Source organism: Bos mutus, chromosome 25, assembly GCF_027580195.1.
Source record: "Bos mutus isolate GX-2022 chromosome 25, NWIPB_WYAK_1.1, whole genome shotgun sequence".
NCBI classification, from domain to species: Eukaryota; Metazoa; Chordata; class Mammalia; order Artiodactyla; family Bovidae; genus Bos; species Bos mutus.
In genome coordinates, this window is record NC_091641.1 from 30,385,129 (window position 1) to 30,401,577 (window position 16,449).

At 48.4% G+C, this 16,449-nt stretch overlaps 1 protein-coding gene across 1 annotated transcript in view; it reads right to left on the reverse strand.

Annotated features, from left to right (window-relative positions):
* The window catches only part of SHISA9 (shisa family member 9), a 357,306-nt gene extending 341,601 nt beyond the window's left edge, over positions 1 to 15,705 (reverse strand). The window contains 2 exon segments of the mRNA XM_070362223.1: positions 1,458 to 1,585; positions 15,143 to 15,705. Of these exon segments, the coding sequence (XP_070218324.1) occupies positions 1,458 to 1,585; positions 15,143 to 15,705 (691 nt within the window).
* Between the last annotated feature and the right edge of the window lie 744 nt (positions 15,706 to 16,449).

Genomic DNA, 16,449 nt, shown 5'->3' on the forward strand with positions numbered 1-16,449 from the left:
GTGCAATTCACCATGCCTTTTGGGGCTTTGAGATTTGGTCATAAAACTTCCAATGACTGGTGTATTTTGCTCTAACATGTGGCTATTTCTCTTATCATTTTTACGATCCAGTTCATAAATAAATAATGTCAAGTTATTTAATAGAATGGAACTTAAGACTTTCTACTTAGTAACCCATTTCAAACCACGTACACATTAACTTTGCAAACATGCTGCAACATTTCCAAGGCCATGAACAATTATCACCATGTAGAGGCAGATAATTTGCATCACCAATGTCAAATTCCACAGACTTATTCCTCTACCCATTGAGCATGAAAATTTGTAACCAAACAGTGCAAAACTATGATTCAGCAAATAAAACACCAATGCTGTTTCTGGTGGAACTTTAGCAAAGGTGACCCAGACTAGAAAAACGTGCAAAAATCCAGAACTGTTTCTGTTTTTAAAAAACCTCCAGCTACAACTAAATGCATCCTTTAAATTTTCTGGCTTTTATTATTTTAAACAAAGCCCTACAACATTACTTTAATGTGGGGCTTACTTGAAAACATAATTGCTAGGAATAACCATGATAGTACACTACTGTCAAAAACAAAACAATCTTATTTTTCCCCACTCCCAATAGTCAGTACATCAGCTCCATAATATATATTGTATATACTGACCTTTGAAAGGAAAGAAAATCTTTGGGACCACGCTAAGATTCCCAGGTATGTGCTGTCAGCTAAAGAATACCTATTGAAACACAATAGCAAATGCAACTTTTTCCCCCTTGGAGAACAACAGAACAATTTGCTTCTTTTTAATCATAGGTACACACCCAAACTAACACAACCCCAACTCAAAACCCCCCACATACATGTACACACACACACACACACACACACACACACACAGAGTTTGTGGATTATGTTTATGAAATTCTGATTTCATGAAAAATAAATCTAATTCTTCAAACCAGTATCTGTTAACTGAAAGCCATATAAAACCTAAAAGTGACAACTGGTCTACCTCAAGAGGCAGCCAGATAAGCAAATGAACCATTGATTAACAGATTACCCAATCAAGATGAACCAACAAAACAGGTTATTGGCTAACAGATTTACTATATAGGATGAACCAACCAAGTAATCCTTTGGTTAGCTAAGTACCTACCATGATGACCAGCCAAAAGGGCTATTAGTTAACATATGACCAAGATGAACCTCCAAAGTGGCCTGTTAACAGAAGAACCAACCATGAAAAATCCACCACGTGGATGACTCTTTAATGGAGAAACAAAGTGAAATCTGAAGATGCCACCCACAGTTAGATCCAGAAGAGATAAAATAAAACTTCTTAGTCAACAAAGAGAAGCTCCTCATAAACCCAAACACACACCATGAAATCTGGAGGTGTGACCACCGCTTAGGTCACCCCGTGGGACTGGAACTGGATGGCAGAGCTATACTTACGAAGATTATTTATGGGGGTTCTGGTATCCATGTTCTCATAATGCTGGACGTGGACCACAATGTTGAGATCTCTCTCCATGTGGTCAGTGTTGCAGTGGCCCTGTGGCCTCATGACGTCTGCAAGGGCCCTGAAAGGAGAGAAAGTTTAAATTGATTCATTCAAAACAATGACTAGCACCTACTTATTCTTAAAAATTGAAAGTGGCTCAGTCATGTCCGACTCCTTGTGACCCCATGAACTGTAGCCCACCAGGCTCCTCTATCCATGGAATTCTCCAGGCAAGAATACTGGAGTGGGCTGCTGTTCCCTCCTCCAGGGGATCTTCCCAACCCAGGGATCAAACCCAGGTCTCCCACATTGCAGGCGGAGGATTCTTTACCATCTGAGCTACCAGGGCTTTGGGCTTATGAACAAAAGACAAGACCCCTTTCTCCATGTAGCTGCCATTCTACTTAGGGTGGAGGGGAAAAAGACATACGTAAAGAAGATCCCTGCAATTAGAGATTACATAAGGATCTCATGCAGAAGAATTCATATACCTCTCATGTTACTGATGTAATGGCAGCGTTACCCACTTTATAGAGTTATTGAGAGGATTAAATGATGAATATATGTAATATGTCTGCACCCAACAAGTTTAATCACCCTTTATAACTAATCCTAATAATAAAAAAAATGCTTATTCCCAGGTGGCGCTACTGGTAAAGAATATGTTTGCCAATGCGGAAGATGTAAGAGACATGGGTTTGATCCCTGGGTCAAGAAGATCCCCTGGAGAAGAAAAATGACAACCTGCTCCAGTATCCTTGCCTGGGAAATCCCATGGACAAGAGGAGCCTGGTGGGCTACAGTCCATGGGGTCACAAAGAGTTGGACACAACTGAGCACAGCACAGTACTCTTGCTAACCCTAGATACCAACACTTCAGGTACAGTTACGGCCCAGTATTAGTAACAATAAGTAACATTTACTGAGTACTTCCCATAAGCCAGGCACTGTTCTAGTCACGTGACATGCCTTAATTCAATTAGGCAGCACATAAACACATCATGAGGGTTATTACTCCTTCTTTGCTGATGAGTCAACAGAGACTCAGAGAGGTGAACTGATTCCATTTACTTGAAATGTTCAGAATGGGAAAATCCATATGGACAGCAGAGTAGTGGTTGCCAGGGGCCAGGGGTGTGGGAGGGGAAATGGGAAATCACTGCTAATGAGGGAGGGGTTTCTTTTTAGGGTGATGAAAATGTTCTAGAATTAGACAGTGGTGATGGTTGCTCAACTTTCTCAATATACTACAAATCACTGCATTGTATACTTTTAAAAAAGAAAATCCAAAATAACCTGACAGATTGGCTGATCAGGAAAAGCCTTCCTGAGAAGGCATCTGAGCTGAGCCCTGAACAGTGAGGCGTTACTGCCATGAAGAGGATGAAAGAACATTCCAGGCAGAGGGGTCAGCAAGTGCAAAGACCCTGAGGCATAGAAGAGTTCAGATCAGAGGAACAAGAAGGCTAACAAAGCTGAACTGCAGCCAACAAGTGGGAGAGCATTACAAGGCGTGGATTACTATACCCATTCTCCAGAACAAAAAGACTGCCCAACAGGACTTCCCTGGTAGTCCAGTGGCTAACATTCCAAGCTCCCAATTCAGGGGGCCTGGATTTGATCCCTGGTCAGGAAACTAGATCCCACATGCTGCAGCTAAGACCTGGCACAACCAAATAAATAAATAAATATTTTTTAAAAGACTGCCCTGTCGGGCTACAGTCCATCAGGTAGCAAAGAGCCGGACACGACTGAAGCAACTTAGCATGCACGCACACACGCCCAAGTTAACCCAGCTAATCAGTGGCGGGACTAAGATACAAACCTGAATGTCTTTGAAATCATTGTTTAAGCTCCTCCCGACCCTGCACAGTAAGCAGAACCTGAAACTTGAAAAGGACTGCAGGAAAGAAATGTTTGAAACACAAGACAGATGTCTCTCAAATCTAATTTGCCTTTTTTTCACTTCTAAACATGTTCTTTCCTATTTGCAGGACAGGAACAGAGACCCAGACATAGAGAACAGACTTACGGACACAGTGAGGACAGGAGAGGGTGGGATGAACTGAGAAGCAATATTGAGATATATGGATTCTCCAGGCAAGAACACTGGAGTGGGTTGCCATTTCCTTCTCCAATCCATGAAAGTGAAAAGTGAAAGTGAAGTCGCTCAGTCATGCCCAACTCTTAGCGACCCCATGGACTGCAGCCTACGAGGCTCCTCTGTCCATGGGATTTTCCAGGCAAGAGTACTGGAGTGGGGTGCCAGTGCCTTCTCCGATATATACGTTACCATATGTAAAACAATAGCTAATGAGAAGGTGCCGCATGCTGATTCATGTTGATGAATGGTAGAAACCAACACACTGTAAAGCAATTATCCTCCAGTTTAAAAAAAAATTTTTAAACATATGTTAAAATAAAAATAAATAAATACATAGGTTCTTTATTGAACTTCAGAGGATCTCTGAACTCCTCTAGAATTGAACAGAAATTTTATTTGTGCATTTTTCCTGAACAAGAAGCCATAGTTTGGGGTTTCTCTGGCCATCCAGTGAATCTGCCTTCCAATACAGGGCTTGATCCGAGGTCAGGAAACTAAAATCTTGCATGCTGAGGGGCAACTAAGCCGGCACCACAGCTAGTGAACCCACAGTCTACAACGAAGGGCCCACACACCACAACGAAGACCCACTGCAGCCAAAATAATGAAATATGCAAATAAAAATAAATAAAGGCAGACTGAGACACTATCGAGTTAAAAGGAAAAAAGAGGCCAGAGTTCTCACCACAGTCTCTCAAGATTTCTCTCCAAAATTGCAAAATATTTGAACTTTCAAGAGGATAGCAAAGTAAATGATCAGGGTGGCTACCCGTGAATTCGGTCAGCACTGCCATCGGCAGATTCCCTGGCTCCTGCTGAGTGCCAAAATTCATGAAATTCACCAGAAAGTCAAGGATACTTTTCCCCAGGGTAGCCCTTCACAGAGTAGGCATGAGGACGGGGATTCTTAGGCTTCTGTATCCTGGACAAGGTGTCTTCAAGGTGTGGTCCACTCACTCAGGGAATGCCTAATATAGTTTGGCAGTGGGGGGAAGGAAATATGACAACTTCTGTGTATGGTCTTTAGTCATTAAAAATAAGAAATAAATGTGTGAACTGAGGCTGGAGCCCTCACTTGGAACACCCATGTCAGATGGTGAGAAGCAAGAACCTTGGACCAAGGTGCCAACCTTGGCAGTGGCATCATCTTTAGGGTGCATCAGCTGTGCTGTAGTTATATACACCCCCAAAGGGATGTGCAAGCAAAGAATCTAGTTATACTAAGCTAGCCATCACTAGGTGGACATGGGGCTTAAGAATGTTCCCTCATAACAAAACCACAGCCTGGAGACAATACTGATTAAACAAGGACAGGAAAATGATAGACTGGACCCTCTCCTCTTCAACAGCTTCTCACAAAGTTAAAAAAAAAAAAAAAAAAAAAAATGGCCTATTCAGATCAAAATGAAATCAGCCAAAAATAATTCAAACTCTCATGAAGAATATTCAAAATATGGATCTATGTATGAATGATGAGCTTCATCCTCAACACACACTAGTGTGTTATTACACAAAGTCATCACCATTGGCAACAAATTGTAAATATTTGTTTCACCTTCAGTTCTGCTTAATATACCTGCTCTTATGTATGCTTTAGAGTCTATCTAAACAACAAGGTCCTATTATATAGGACAACATTCAAAAAATGAAGATCATGGCATCCAGTCCCATCACTTCATGGCAAATAGATGTGGAAACAGTGATATACTTTATTTTCTTGGGCTCTAAAATCACCACGACAGTGACTGCAGTCACGAAATTCAAAGATGCTTGCTCCTTGGAAGAAAAGTTATAACAAACCTAGACAGGGTATTAAAAAGCAGAGATACCACTTTGCTGACAAAGATCCATGTAGTCAAAACTATGGACTGTCCAGTAATCATGTATGGATGTGAGATGGACCATAAAGAAGGCGAGTGCCAAAGAATTGATGCTTTTGAATTGTGGTGCTAGAGAAGACTCTTGAGAATCCCTTGGACTGCAAGGGGATCAAACCTGTCAATCCTAAAGGAAATCAACCCTAAATATTCATTGGAAGGACTGATGCTGAAGCTGAAGCTCCAATATTCTGGTCACCTGATGTGAGTAACTGACTTATTGGAAAAGACCTGGGAAAGACTGAAGGCAAGATGAGAAGGGGCAGCAGAGGATGAGATTGTTGGATGGCATCACTGACTCAATGGACATGAGTCTGAGCAAACTCCAGGAGATAGTGAAGGACAGGGAAGCCTGGCATGCTGCAGTTCATGGGGTCACAAAGAACCAGATATGACTTAGCGACTGAACAACAACTACAGCACAGGAAACTATATTCAATATCCTGTGATAAGCCATGCTGCTGCTGCTGCTAAGTCGCTTCAGTCGTGTCCGACTCTGTGCGACCCCATAGACGGCAGCCCACCAGGCTCTGCCGTCCCTGGGATTCTCCAGGCAAGAACACTGGAGTGGATTGCCATTTCCTTCTCCAATGAAAGTAAAAAGTGAAAGTGAAGTCGCTCAGTCGGGTCCAACTCTTCGTGACCCCATGGACTACAGCCTACCAGGCTTCTCCGATCATGGGATTTTCCAGGCAAGAGTACTGGAGTGGGGTGCCATTTCCTTCTCCAGTGCATGAAAGTGAAAAGTGAAAGTGAAGTCGCTCAGCCATGTCTGACTCTTAGCAATCCCATGGACTGAAGCCTGCCAGGCTCCTCCATCCATGGGATTTTCCAGGCAAAAGAGTACTGGAGTGGGGTGAGTGGTAAGCCATAATGAAAATCAATATGAAAAAGAATATATATAATTGAGTCACTTTACTGCAGAAATTAATACAACATTGTAAGTCAACTATCTTCCAATAAAAATTTTAAAAATAATAAACATATGTGCATATATTATGTATGTTAGTCACTCAGTCATGTCCAACTCTTTGGGACCCTATGAACTGTGGCCTGCCAGGCTCCTCTGTCCATGAAGTTCTCCAGGCAAGAATACTGGAGTGGGTTGCCATTTCCCTCTCCAGGGGATCTTCCCAACCCAGAGATCGAACCTGGGTCTCCTGCATTGGAGTCAGATTCTTTACCATCTGAGCCATCAGGGAAACCCATATATTGCAGTGTATACTAAAAAACATGTTACAAATAGGGATGTGTTTTTTTTTTTAATTTATTGAATTAGACAGTGGAAAGAACCAACTATGTACTACAAACCAAACTAATGCCCAAGGAATTGGTATTTATGTGTAGCACACATTCTGAGTGCTTCTCAAACTTGAATGTGCACATGGATTATCTAGGGGCTTTTGTTAGGATGCAGATTCTGATTCAAGATGTCTGCAACAGGCCCTGAGATCTGGGGCCAGGTGATGGGGATACTGCTGGTCCACACTCAGAAGAGCAAGATCCTAACGGTACTGTGATTGGAGATACTGCTGGTCCACACTCAGAAGAGCAAGATTCTAACGGTACTGTGATGGTGAATTTTATGTGTTGATTTGACTGGGTGCCACGGTGTGACCAAAGATTTGGTCAAACATTATTCTGGATGCCTCTGAGTGGGTGTTTTTAGATGAAATTAACATTTATATTGATAGACTGAGGAAAGCAGATTGTCCTCCACAGCATGGGTGAGCCTCATCCAATCAGTTGAAGACTGGAATAGAACAAAGGCCCATCCTCCCCCAAGAAAGAGAATTTTCCTGTCTGATGGCCTTCAGATTGGGACATCAGGTCCTCATGGTTCTACAGTGACTTATAGGCTTTCAGATTCAAACTGGGACCTTAGGACTTCCCTGGTGGCCTAGTGACTAAGACTCCATGCTTCCATTGCAGGGAGCATGGGTTTGATTCCAGGTCAAGGAACTAAGATCCCACATGCTTTGAGGCACAGACAAAAAGTGAAAAAAGAAGGAGAAAAAAAAAAAAAACACTTGGACCTTGACTCTGCAGATTTTGTATGTACCAGCCTCCATTATCATGTGTGGCAAGTCTGCATAATCTCTAGATAAGTAGATAGTTAGCCAGATCTCCTAAAGATTCTGTTCCTCTGGAGAACCCTGACTTAATAAAGGCACCTTATTGAAGAAACTACACTTTTCCTCGATATCCCTTAACCCAGTTCCAAACAGCTGAAAGACTGCCATTTTTGAGGTTGAAGATGATGGAATACTGGCAGTTGCATAAGGTTCAGCTTAGTGTCTATTCACTTGTACATTCACCTGTACATCACCCGTCTCCTGCCATGGACCGTGAGCTCTGTGCCTGCACTAATCCTTGCAGTCTCACAGCTCTCAGTCCAATGCTGGATCTACTATAGGTACTCCATAAACACCTGCTGCTGCTGCTGCTGCTGCTGCTGCTGCTAAGTCGCTCCAGTCGTGTCCGACTCTATGCGACCCCAGAGACAGCAGCCCACCAGGCTCCCCCGTCCCTGGGATTCTCCAGGCAAGAACACTGGAGTGGGTTGCCATTTCCTTCTCCAATGCATGAAAGTGAAAAGTGAAAGGGAAGTCGCTCAGTCGTGTCCGACTCCTAGTGACCCCATGGACTGCAGCCTACCAGGCTCCTCCGTCCATGGGATTTTCCAGGCAAGAGTACTGAAATGGGGTGCCATTGCCTTCTCCCAATAAACACCTACGGAATGACTACATCCATGAGCAAATAAATGATGGGATGAGGAGGTGCCTTATGTCATGTAAACCAGGATGTCAGGCATCAGAACTCCCGTGTGCCAGGTACTATACCAGGACTCGAGTGACAGGTGGGGAGAGGCTGCATTCCTTACTGTGAACAATAATGGAAGGAGGCAGATGATAAACTAGTAAACCAGTACGTTAGTGAGTTCATTTTAGACTGTAATGTGAAATGAAGCAAATCACATTGAGTGATGGGCTGGAGGGGCTGGGGGAGCATCGGTAAATAATCCTAGGGGATCAAGGACAGCTTCTCAGACAAGGTGACACTGAGCTGAGACCTGAATGCTGAGAAAGGGCCAGCCAGAGAATCTGAGGCAAACCAACACAACAACTCCAAGGCAGCAATGAGCACGGCATATCTGAGGAACGAAAAGAAAAGCCTGCATCCCTTTTCTTTCCAATTACAGTGAATAAATAAAAGACCCCAACATCGCCAAGTAGAGCTTAGAGTTGCAATATCTTGCTTAGAAGCCTCCAGGGGTTCCAAGGTCTGAACTGTTTTCTGACTTTTAAACACTTGAATGGGATTCCTGAGATTTTCCTCTTGTACCAGAAGCATCATTTATTTTTCCAGGATCTAAGGGCAATGCACATGAGGCTACTTTCTGGGGTAGTGGTTATATGGGTGTAGCCATGTGTCCAAATTCATCAAACTACACATAATATGTGTACACTGTATGCTGCAAATTAGACTCCAATAAAGTTGGTTTTTAAAATGCAAGGTCTCAGTGCCCAAAGAGAAGCAAAACATATTCTGCAAGGAAAAATAATTTAGATAGCCAGTGGGAATTTGCTATATGATGCAGGAAGCTCAGGCCGGTGCTCCATGACAACCTACAGAGCTGGGATGCGGTGAGGGGTGGGAGGGAGGTTCAAGAGAGAGGGGACGTAGGTATACCTATGGCTGATCCGTGTTGATGAATGGAAGAAACCAATACAACATTGTAAAGCAATTATCCTCCAATTAAAAATTAAAACAAAAAAATAATTTAGAGACTTTTTGTGGCCAACAGCATATGCATCCGTGGGCTTCTCCAGCCTGGGCAGCTGGTGGAAGCCACAGGATAACCATAAATGTATAAGAAAAGGGAGATGGAGGGGAGGCTGCAATAAGAGAGAGAAGGCAAGAGCAGGAGAGACGTCTGTCACTTGATGCCATTTCTTTGCAAGAGACTTGAGCGTTTGTGAAGCATGCTTGAAAAACACACAGGACATGGCGCTATGTAATTTGCCACTTGGATTTCTGACTGTTTGAAGGTGGGCAAGATGATGACATGCATTCCCTACTGGCTTCAAATGTAAAGAGCTTCAAACACGCATTCCTGCCCTCACTAATGCCTTTGCCAAGAGGGCTGGCCCTGCCAGGGGCAGATGCAGGAAACATCCATAGTCTTGATCTGACTCGGGCTCCTTGAACCAGCCCTGACACTCTTATTTGCAGGGCATCAAGCACTTCTCTGTGATCGGCAAAGACTGAAGTCCTGGATGTCAGTGCTTCAAGGCAGTGCAGCCTGATGGTCAAGGACCCGTGGCATAGCCTCAGACTGTCTGGGCCTGAAGTCTAGCTCCTCCACTCGCTAAGGGATTTTGCATCCTCTTGAAAAGCAATCTGTGCCTCTGTGAAAAGCAGATTGTCATAAAGCTGACCTCCGTGGGACATGAAATTAAGTGAGAATTTACACATAAGCTTATGTAAAATAGCAAAGCCAGCAAGTGTCCCTGAATATCAGCCAGGCCAATGAGGGGTGTGGGATGGATTGGGATGGACATACATACATTGCTGTGTATTAAATAGATAACTAATGAGAACTTACTGAACTTGCCACCCATCCTGCTAAAATTCAATGCAAGTCCAGAGAGGTGATGAGACTTGGCCAATGTCACGCAGCTAAATAGACATAGCAGAGCAAGCACTAGGCACAGAGTTCCAGACTACAACTTCACCTCCTTCCATAGATAAGGGGAAGAAAATTCCAATAAGAAGGATGATGATAAAGGGTAATAGTCACTGAGCAGTTACCCTATGGCAGTCCTGCTCTATGAGATTTCTAAGCCCAGTCTCAGTGAATCTTCACACAGACCTATGACATAGGGACCCTAAAGATAGGAATCTGAGAATCAGAGATGAACCGCAAATTTCCCAAAAGTTCACACTATTAAGTGGCTGAGTTGGGACTGAATCTGGAGCCATCTGACTTGAACCCATTTCTCTTCAGATCAGCCCAACAACCTCTCTAGGGACTGCAGGGAACATGACTGACTGAACTGAGGACCGGGGCACGGGGTGGGGGCAAGTGAAATTAACCTGAGAGGGTCCTAAAGGGAACAGATGCCACTTGAAAATACAGGTCCAGTGTTACCTAATCTATCAGCTTCTCAAGAGAAATCATAAAATCGAGATTTCTATGCGAAACTTCCCAGTTTTTTAAATGTTGGTCATTGGTTCTAAGTTGGTTTTAAAACACCGTACACCATAGAGACTAAAGAGATTTCACAGCCAAACGCAGTGAGCCTTGACTGAAATCCTGGTTTGAAAACCCAATCTCTAGAAGACATTTCTGGTGTATGACTGGGAAAACAGTAATACAATTGGCTATTTGATGATGTTATGGAAATTTTGTTCCTTTTTGGGGGCAGGATACTGGAACTGTGTTATGTGGGAGAAATGTCCTTGTTCTTAGGAGATCCACACTAAAGTATTTAGGGATGAAGTGTCATGTCTGCAACTTATTTTCAACTGCTCCAGCCAAAAAAAAAAGGAAAAAAGAGAAGAAGAGAGGGAAGGAGAGAGGAAGGAAAAAAGGAAGGAAGGAAAGAAGGAAGAGGGAGAGAGAGAGAGAGCCATAAAGCAAACGTGACAAAATACTAATAAGTATTCAATCTAAATGAGCAGTTTTTGACTGGGAGTGACTCCGCTCCTGGATGACTTTTGGCGACGTCTGAGGACATTTTAATTGTCCTGACTGCAGTGTGTGGGGGCCACCTGCTCCTAAGGGGGCAGAGTCCTGAGATGCTGCCAAACACCCAGCAATGCACCGGATGGCCTCCCACAGCAGAGAACAATCAAGCCCCAAATGTCAAGAGTGTCAAGGGGAGGAAACCCTGCTCTAGATGAAAGATCTACTGGAGTTTATGTTTATTCTTCTTTCAAGTTTTCTGTATGTTTAAAATGTTCACAATAACAAATTGGGAACAACTTAAGAATTCATGCGTGCAGGCTCGACCGCTTCATTCGTGTCTGACTCTTTGCGACCCTATGAACTGTAGCCCCCCAGACTCCTCCATCCATGGGATTCTCCAGGCAAGAATCCTGGAGTGTGCTGCCATGCCCTCCTCCAGGGAATCTTCCAGACCCAGGGATCATACCCGTGTCTCCTGCATCTGCTGCGTTGCAGGCGAATTCTTTACCCACTGAGCCACCTGGAAAGCCCAAAAATAAGAATACAGACATAGGAATATGTTGCAGACCAAATAAAATGTGTCTGCATGGTTTGGTACCATTTGGTACCCACCATTTGTGGTCACTTCTTCCAATAAATAGTGGTTGAATGTGGCTGTGGTTATATCTGCTGTAGAAACACCTATACAGTTTTCTCCACATCACAGGCCAGGCCTGCGCATACTCTGGAATTGCTGTCTCTCCCCGTTTTCAGTCCTAATCAGCGCAGAAGGAAGCAGGCAATGTGCCCAGGCCTCTGAGCCTGGAAACTGACCTTACAAACACAAGCACACTGGGCACTAGGAGCAGTCAACGGTGTGACGTTGGAGCAGCACGTGCTGTAAGTCTTTGAGGAGAAGGTATTCTCAGGTGAGGTAAGAACAAACTTCCCACCCCAGCGACCCCTGCAGCTCGAGACAAAATAAATTAAAAGGCTGCAGCCAGCACGTTCATTTCACCGGAAAGCCACCGTACAGTCTGTCTGATGCGGAGTTTGGCGTGCTGGACCCAGCCAAACATCCTATGGTCCATGCAGGCAAAAGCAAATGAGCCATGGCTGGGATATGAAATTATTAACTGCATCAGTAGAGCAGGATGTGCTTGGTGAGTACTTGGGGCAGCCCCTAGCACCATAGAAACACACCCAAAGGCTACACAAATGGGGAGAACCAGCAACAGAATGTCAGTAAGAGTCACACTGAATAAATCCATCCACCCTGTATCCGGGAAAATGTTCCCAAGTCAAGTGTGGACCACTTTACACAAGCCGTTCAAGGAGGTGGTAAAAATGCAGACTTCTGAGGCCCAGATAGATGGATTTAGAATCTCTCTGGATCAAGCGCAAGACTGTGCATTTTAGGAAGCTCCTCAAATTCTGATGCTCACTCAACCTGAAAACATCTGCCCCAGACACAGCTGACACCAGGGGAGTAAGGAATGCGCAATTTTCTGTGTGACCTTGAGCAAGCTACCAACCTCAGCTACAATTTGCTCCTATGTAATAGAGAATTAGCACCTGTCTCATCACTGGGCAAACTAAATGATGTTTACACACACATACACACACACAGACACACACACATCCCTAGTACAGTGCCTGGCACCCAGAACTGTGCTCAGCAAATGTTACTTCCTTTTCCGGGACAGTGACTGACTGAACACCATAAAGCCTGGAGAGATATACAGAAGTATAGATGTGCAGACCCCACCCTAGAGATCCTGATTTGAACCATCTAGGGTGGGGCCCCTGGCAACAGTGTTTTGTTTTGTTTTTTTTTTAAAGCATTCCAGGTCACCCTAAACGTCAGCCAAGGTTGAAAATTATACCTTGGGGGTCATCAGTAAAAATCAAGCAGTCTTTCTTTTCAAGAGTATGTACCTTCACTCCAGCCTGGAATTCTCAAAATGTATGCAAGGAGAGCCTGTGTTGGGGCTCTGCAACACCAGGACTGGATACCCCCTAGATTCCACCTCCAAGGAGACCTTTCCCGGTACCTGTAGAGGAATGTGGCTGCAGCCTGCTGGGCTGGAGTAAACAGAGCTGCAAGGGGGCAGGACCAGGAAGTTTCTCCCACAGTTCCCCAAAGGTTAGTGCTCCTCCCCAGCTTCCCACCTCCCTCCTCCTGCTTCTCCACCCCCATCCCAACCGAACCAGGAGGAGAGCTCCCAAAGCCCTGGTTTGCAAGGCAAAGGCTCCAAGATTTCAGCAGAGGAATTAAGTCGAAATCTGCCAGGCACCCTACCCATCCCTGGGTGAATTTCTCTACCGAGGCAACAGTCGCTGCCGCAACCCTGCTTCCGAGTCTCGCTCGCAACACCAGACCCTTGGCGAGGACAGCGGGGGGACGTGAAACCACCGGCCCGTGGGGTTGGCGATCGGGCACCTTGGGGTGGCAGGAGGTGGGCGGGGCCCGCACTTGACTCTTTTGGTAGGTCAGGCTTTCTCGAAACCCCTGGAGTGGGGGTGGTTCTGTGCCTCTTGATCCCACCATCCATCCACACCTCCCTGCTAACCCAAACCGAGAGGAACTTCTCACCTCTTTCTTCCCCCAAATTCTTCCCTTGGGGTGGGAAAGGGTGGGGGGGAATCATCTGATAATCTGCATATAAATAGAAAATAATTACTAGTGATGTGGTGGTGATGTTCCTCGCCTATTTTTGGTGGGTCTCTTTGTTGAGATTTTTTAGGCAGGCACACGGAGCGCGTGCAGACACACGCGCGCGCACAGGCAGCCGGAGGTGCGGGGTGTGTGTGTGTGTGTGTGTGTGTGTGTGTGTGTGTTTGGGGGTGGGGGGGAACACATGGCGACTCTGTTGCGCGTATACGGGAAGAGAATAAACCTTGTTCCCCAGTCATCCGGCTGTGTGCAGGCGACCCCGCTCTCTTCACCACCCTCCCCCGTCCCTCCTCACCCCAGCCGGGACCCCACACCAACCCCTGGCCTCTCCCCGGCCGAGGGTTGCATCCTCCAGTCTGCGTCTTCAGCCTCCAAAGTTACTGGGTTGTGCGAATCGATTTAGACACTCGGGGAAAAAAAAAAAAAAAAAGGCAAATAGCTCCATTAATCCCCAAATGCCTTCTCCCATCTGCTGCGACTTGCTCGTGCTGGGACTTGCATAATGAATAAGGCAAAAGGGAAAGTTGACGAATCAGGGTGTCTGGGGGGGTGAAGGCACGCTGGGAGGGGGCTCCGGCCCTGGGAGGCCACACCAGCCCGCTCAAAGGGCGCAGCGCCACGGCTGAGGTCGCTGCCCCCGGCAGGGAGAGGAGGCGTCTGGAGAGAGGGACGAGGGGGTGATGGGGGGGAGGGGGGGCCGAGGTCCCAATTCCAGGGAACTGGCAGCTCGGCGGAAAGCGAGGCGGCCGCTCCGAGCAAAGCTTTTGTTCTCGCCCTCCCCGCACTCTCCACCTCCCTCGCCACATTTTCGCGAGTCGTACGAGTTGCAGGCGGCACACACTCCTTGCCTCCCTCCCTCCCCCTCCGCACACACGCGCGCGCGGGCTCACACACACCCCTCTTCCCTTTCGGGCTCGCCGGCCCCTGTTTACCTAAAGGGTAGTATGCGGAATCCGAAGGCTGGACCACCCCCACCTCCCCAAAACCCAAGACTCCAAAGGCACTGGCTCCCAGGCTGTGTGTCTCAAGTCCGCTGCAATACTCGGCGGGAGGGGGCGGCAAGAGAGCGGGGGTGGCGGGGGAAGACACCCCTAATCCACATACACACTCTCACGTCCACACCTGTGCTGAGCTCCCCGTCCCCTCTCTGCACTCCCAGCCCAAGTTGGCTGCCCGGGTGACATTCCCCCGCGGAGAGGCCGGGCTGGAGAGGGAGCGCCATTGCCTCTGGGAAGGTGGAGAGGGGAGGGGAGCGGGGAAAGAGCGGCGCCCGGGGAGTGGGGGGGCGGGGGGCGGCAGCCCACCTGGACATGTGCTCCCTTTGGGGCCGGTGCGCTTTCTCCAGCCCCAGCTTGGTGAAGATGCCCACGAGCACCATGACGGCCACCACCCCGCAGATGATGTAAACGATCAGGTTGGTCTTGTCCTTGGTGGGGTCGTGCAGGGGGTCGTCCTTGCGCGCGGGGGGCTTGCCGGTGTTGAGCCAGAGCGGAGTGTCGTAGTTGGTACAGGTGCTCTGATTCAGTCGCCGCTTCTTAAACGTGCAGCAGAACCGGAAGCCACAAGTCCCGCAGCAAAAGATGAAGTCGCCCGAGCTGCAGTTGAACGGCGGGTCCCACTGGCCCATGACATCGAAGTAGCCCCGGCAGAAGTCCGGCGTGGGCGCCCGGGTCGGGGGCGCGTCCGAGACCCCCACGCCCTCGCCGACCTCTCCGGAGGCGGCCCCGGAGCGGTTGCCCCCCGTCAGCACCACCACGCCGCCCAGCTGCGCCAGCTGCCCGTGCCCCGCTCGCTCCTGCGCCCGGCACACGCGGGCGCACAGCTCGGTGAGGAAGCAGCCGAGGAGCAGCCGGAGGACGCGGCGCATCGTGTCTCCCAGCCCGGGCTCGGCCACTCGGCCGCCGCTGGAGCCGCTGCAGCCGCCTCTCGAGGCGCGGCCGAAGCTGCCGAGGCTGCTGCCGGGGGCTGCGAGCCGCCGCGGGCCGCACATGCAGGGAGCGGCGCGGGGCGCTCGGTGGTCGGCGGCCACTGCGCTCGGCTCAGCCCGCGTTCGCCTCCAGCGCGCCGCGCGCCGAGGGGCCGGCCGGGGAGGAGCGCGCCGGGCCGGGCGGGGGGAGGAGGAACGGGGGCCAGCGCGGGGTGCAGGTCCGGCTGGCTCCCGGGGGAGGCGGGGGCCGGAGAGCAAGGGCGAGTCGGGCGGTGCGCGCCTCCCCTCGGCCGGCGGCTCGGGACTTGCCGCCCCGCGCCCGCTCGCAGGATCCCTGCTCACCTCTCCAGCTCGCCAAGTGCGCGGGAGAGAGCGAAGCGACACTTGTGGAATGAAGGGAGGGCAGGAGGGAAGGGGGAGGGGGAGGAGGGCGGGCAGAGGAGGCGCGGGGGGGAGGGGGCGGTAGCGAGCTCGAGAGGGGCGGGGGCGCGGGAGAGGTGACTCCGGCGAGCGGGCGGGCGGGAGGCAGGCGGGGGGCGTGCGGAGCCGAGCCGGGCTGGCGGGCGGACCGGAGCGAGCTCCGGCAGCCGCAGTGGCTGAAGGCACAGCTCGGATTTCCCGGCAGGTGGGAGACGGCGGCGGGACCTCCCGCGCCCTTACTGGGCGGGAGCCGCGGCTCGGACC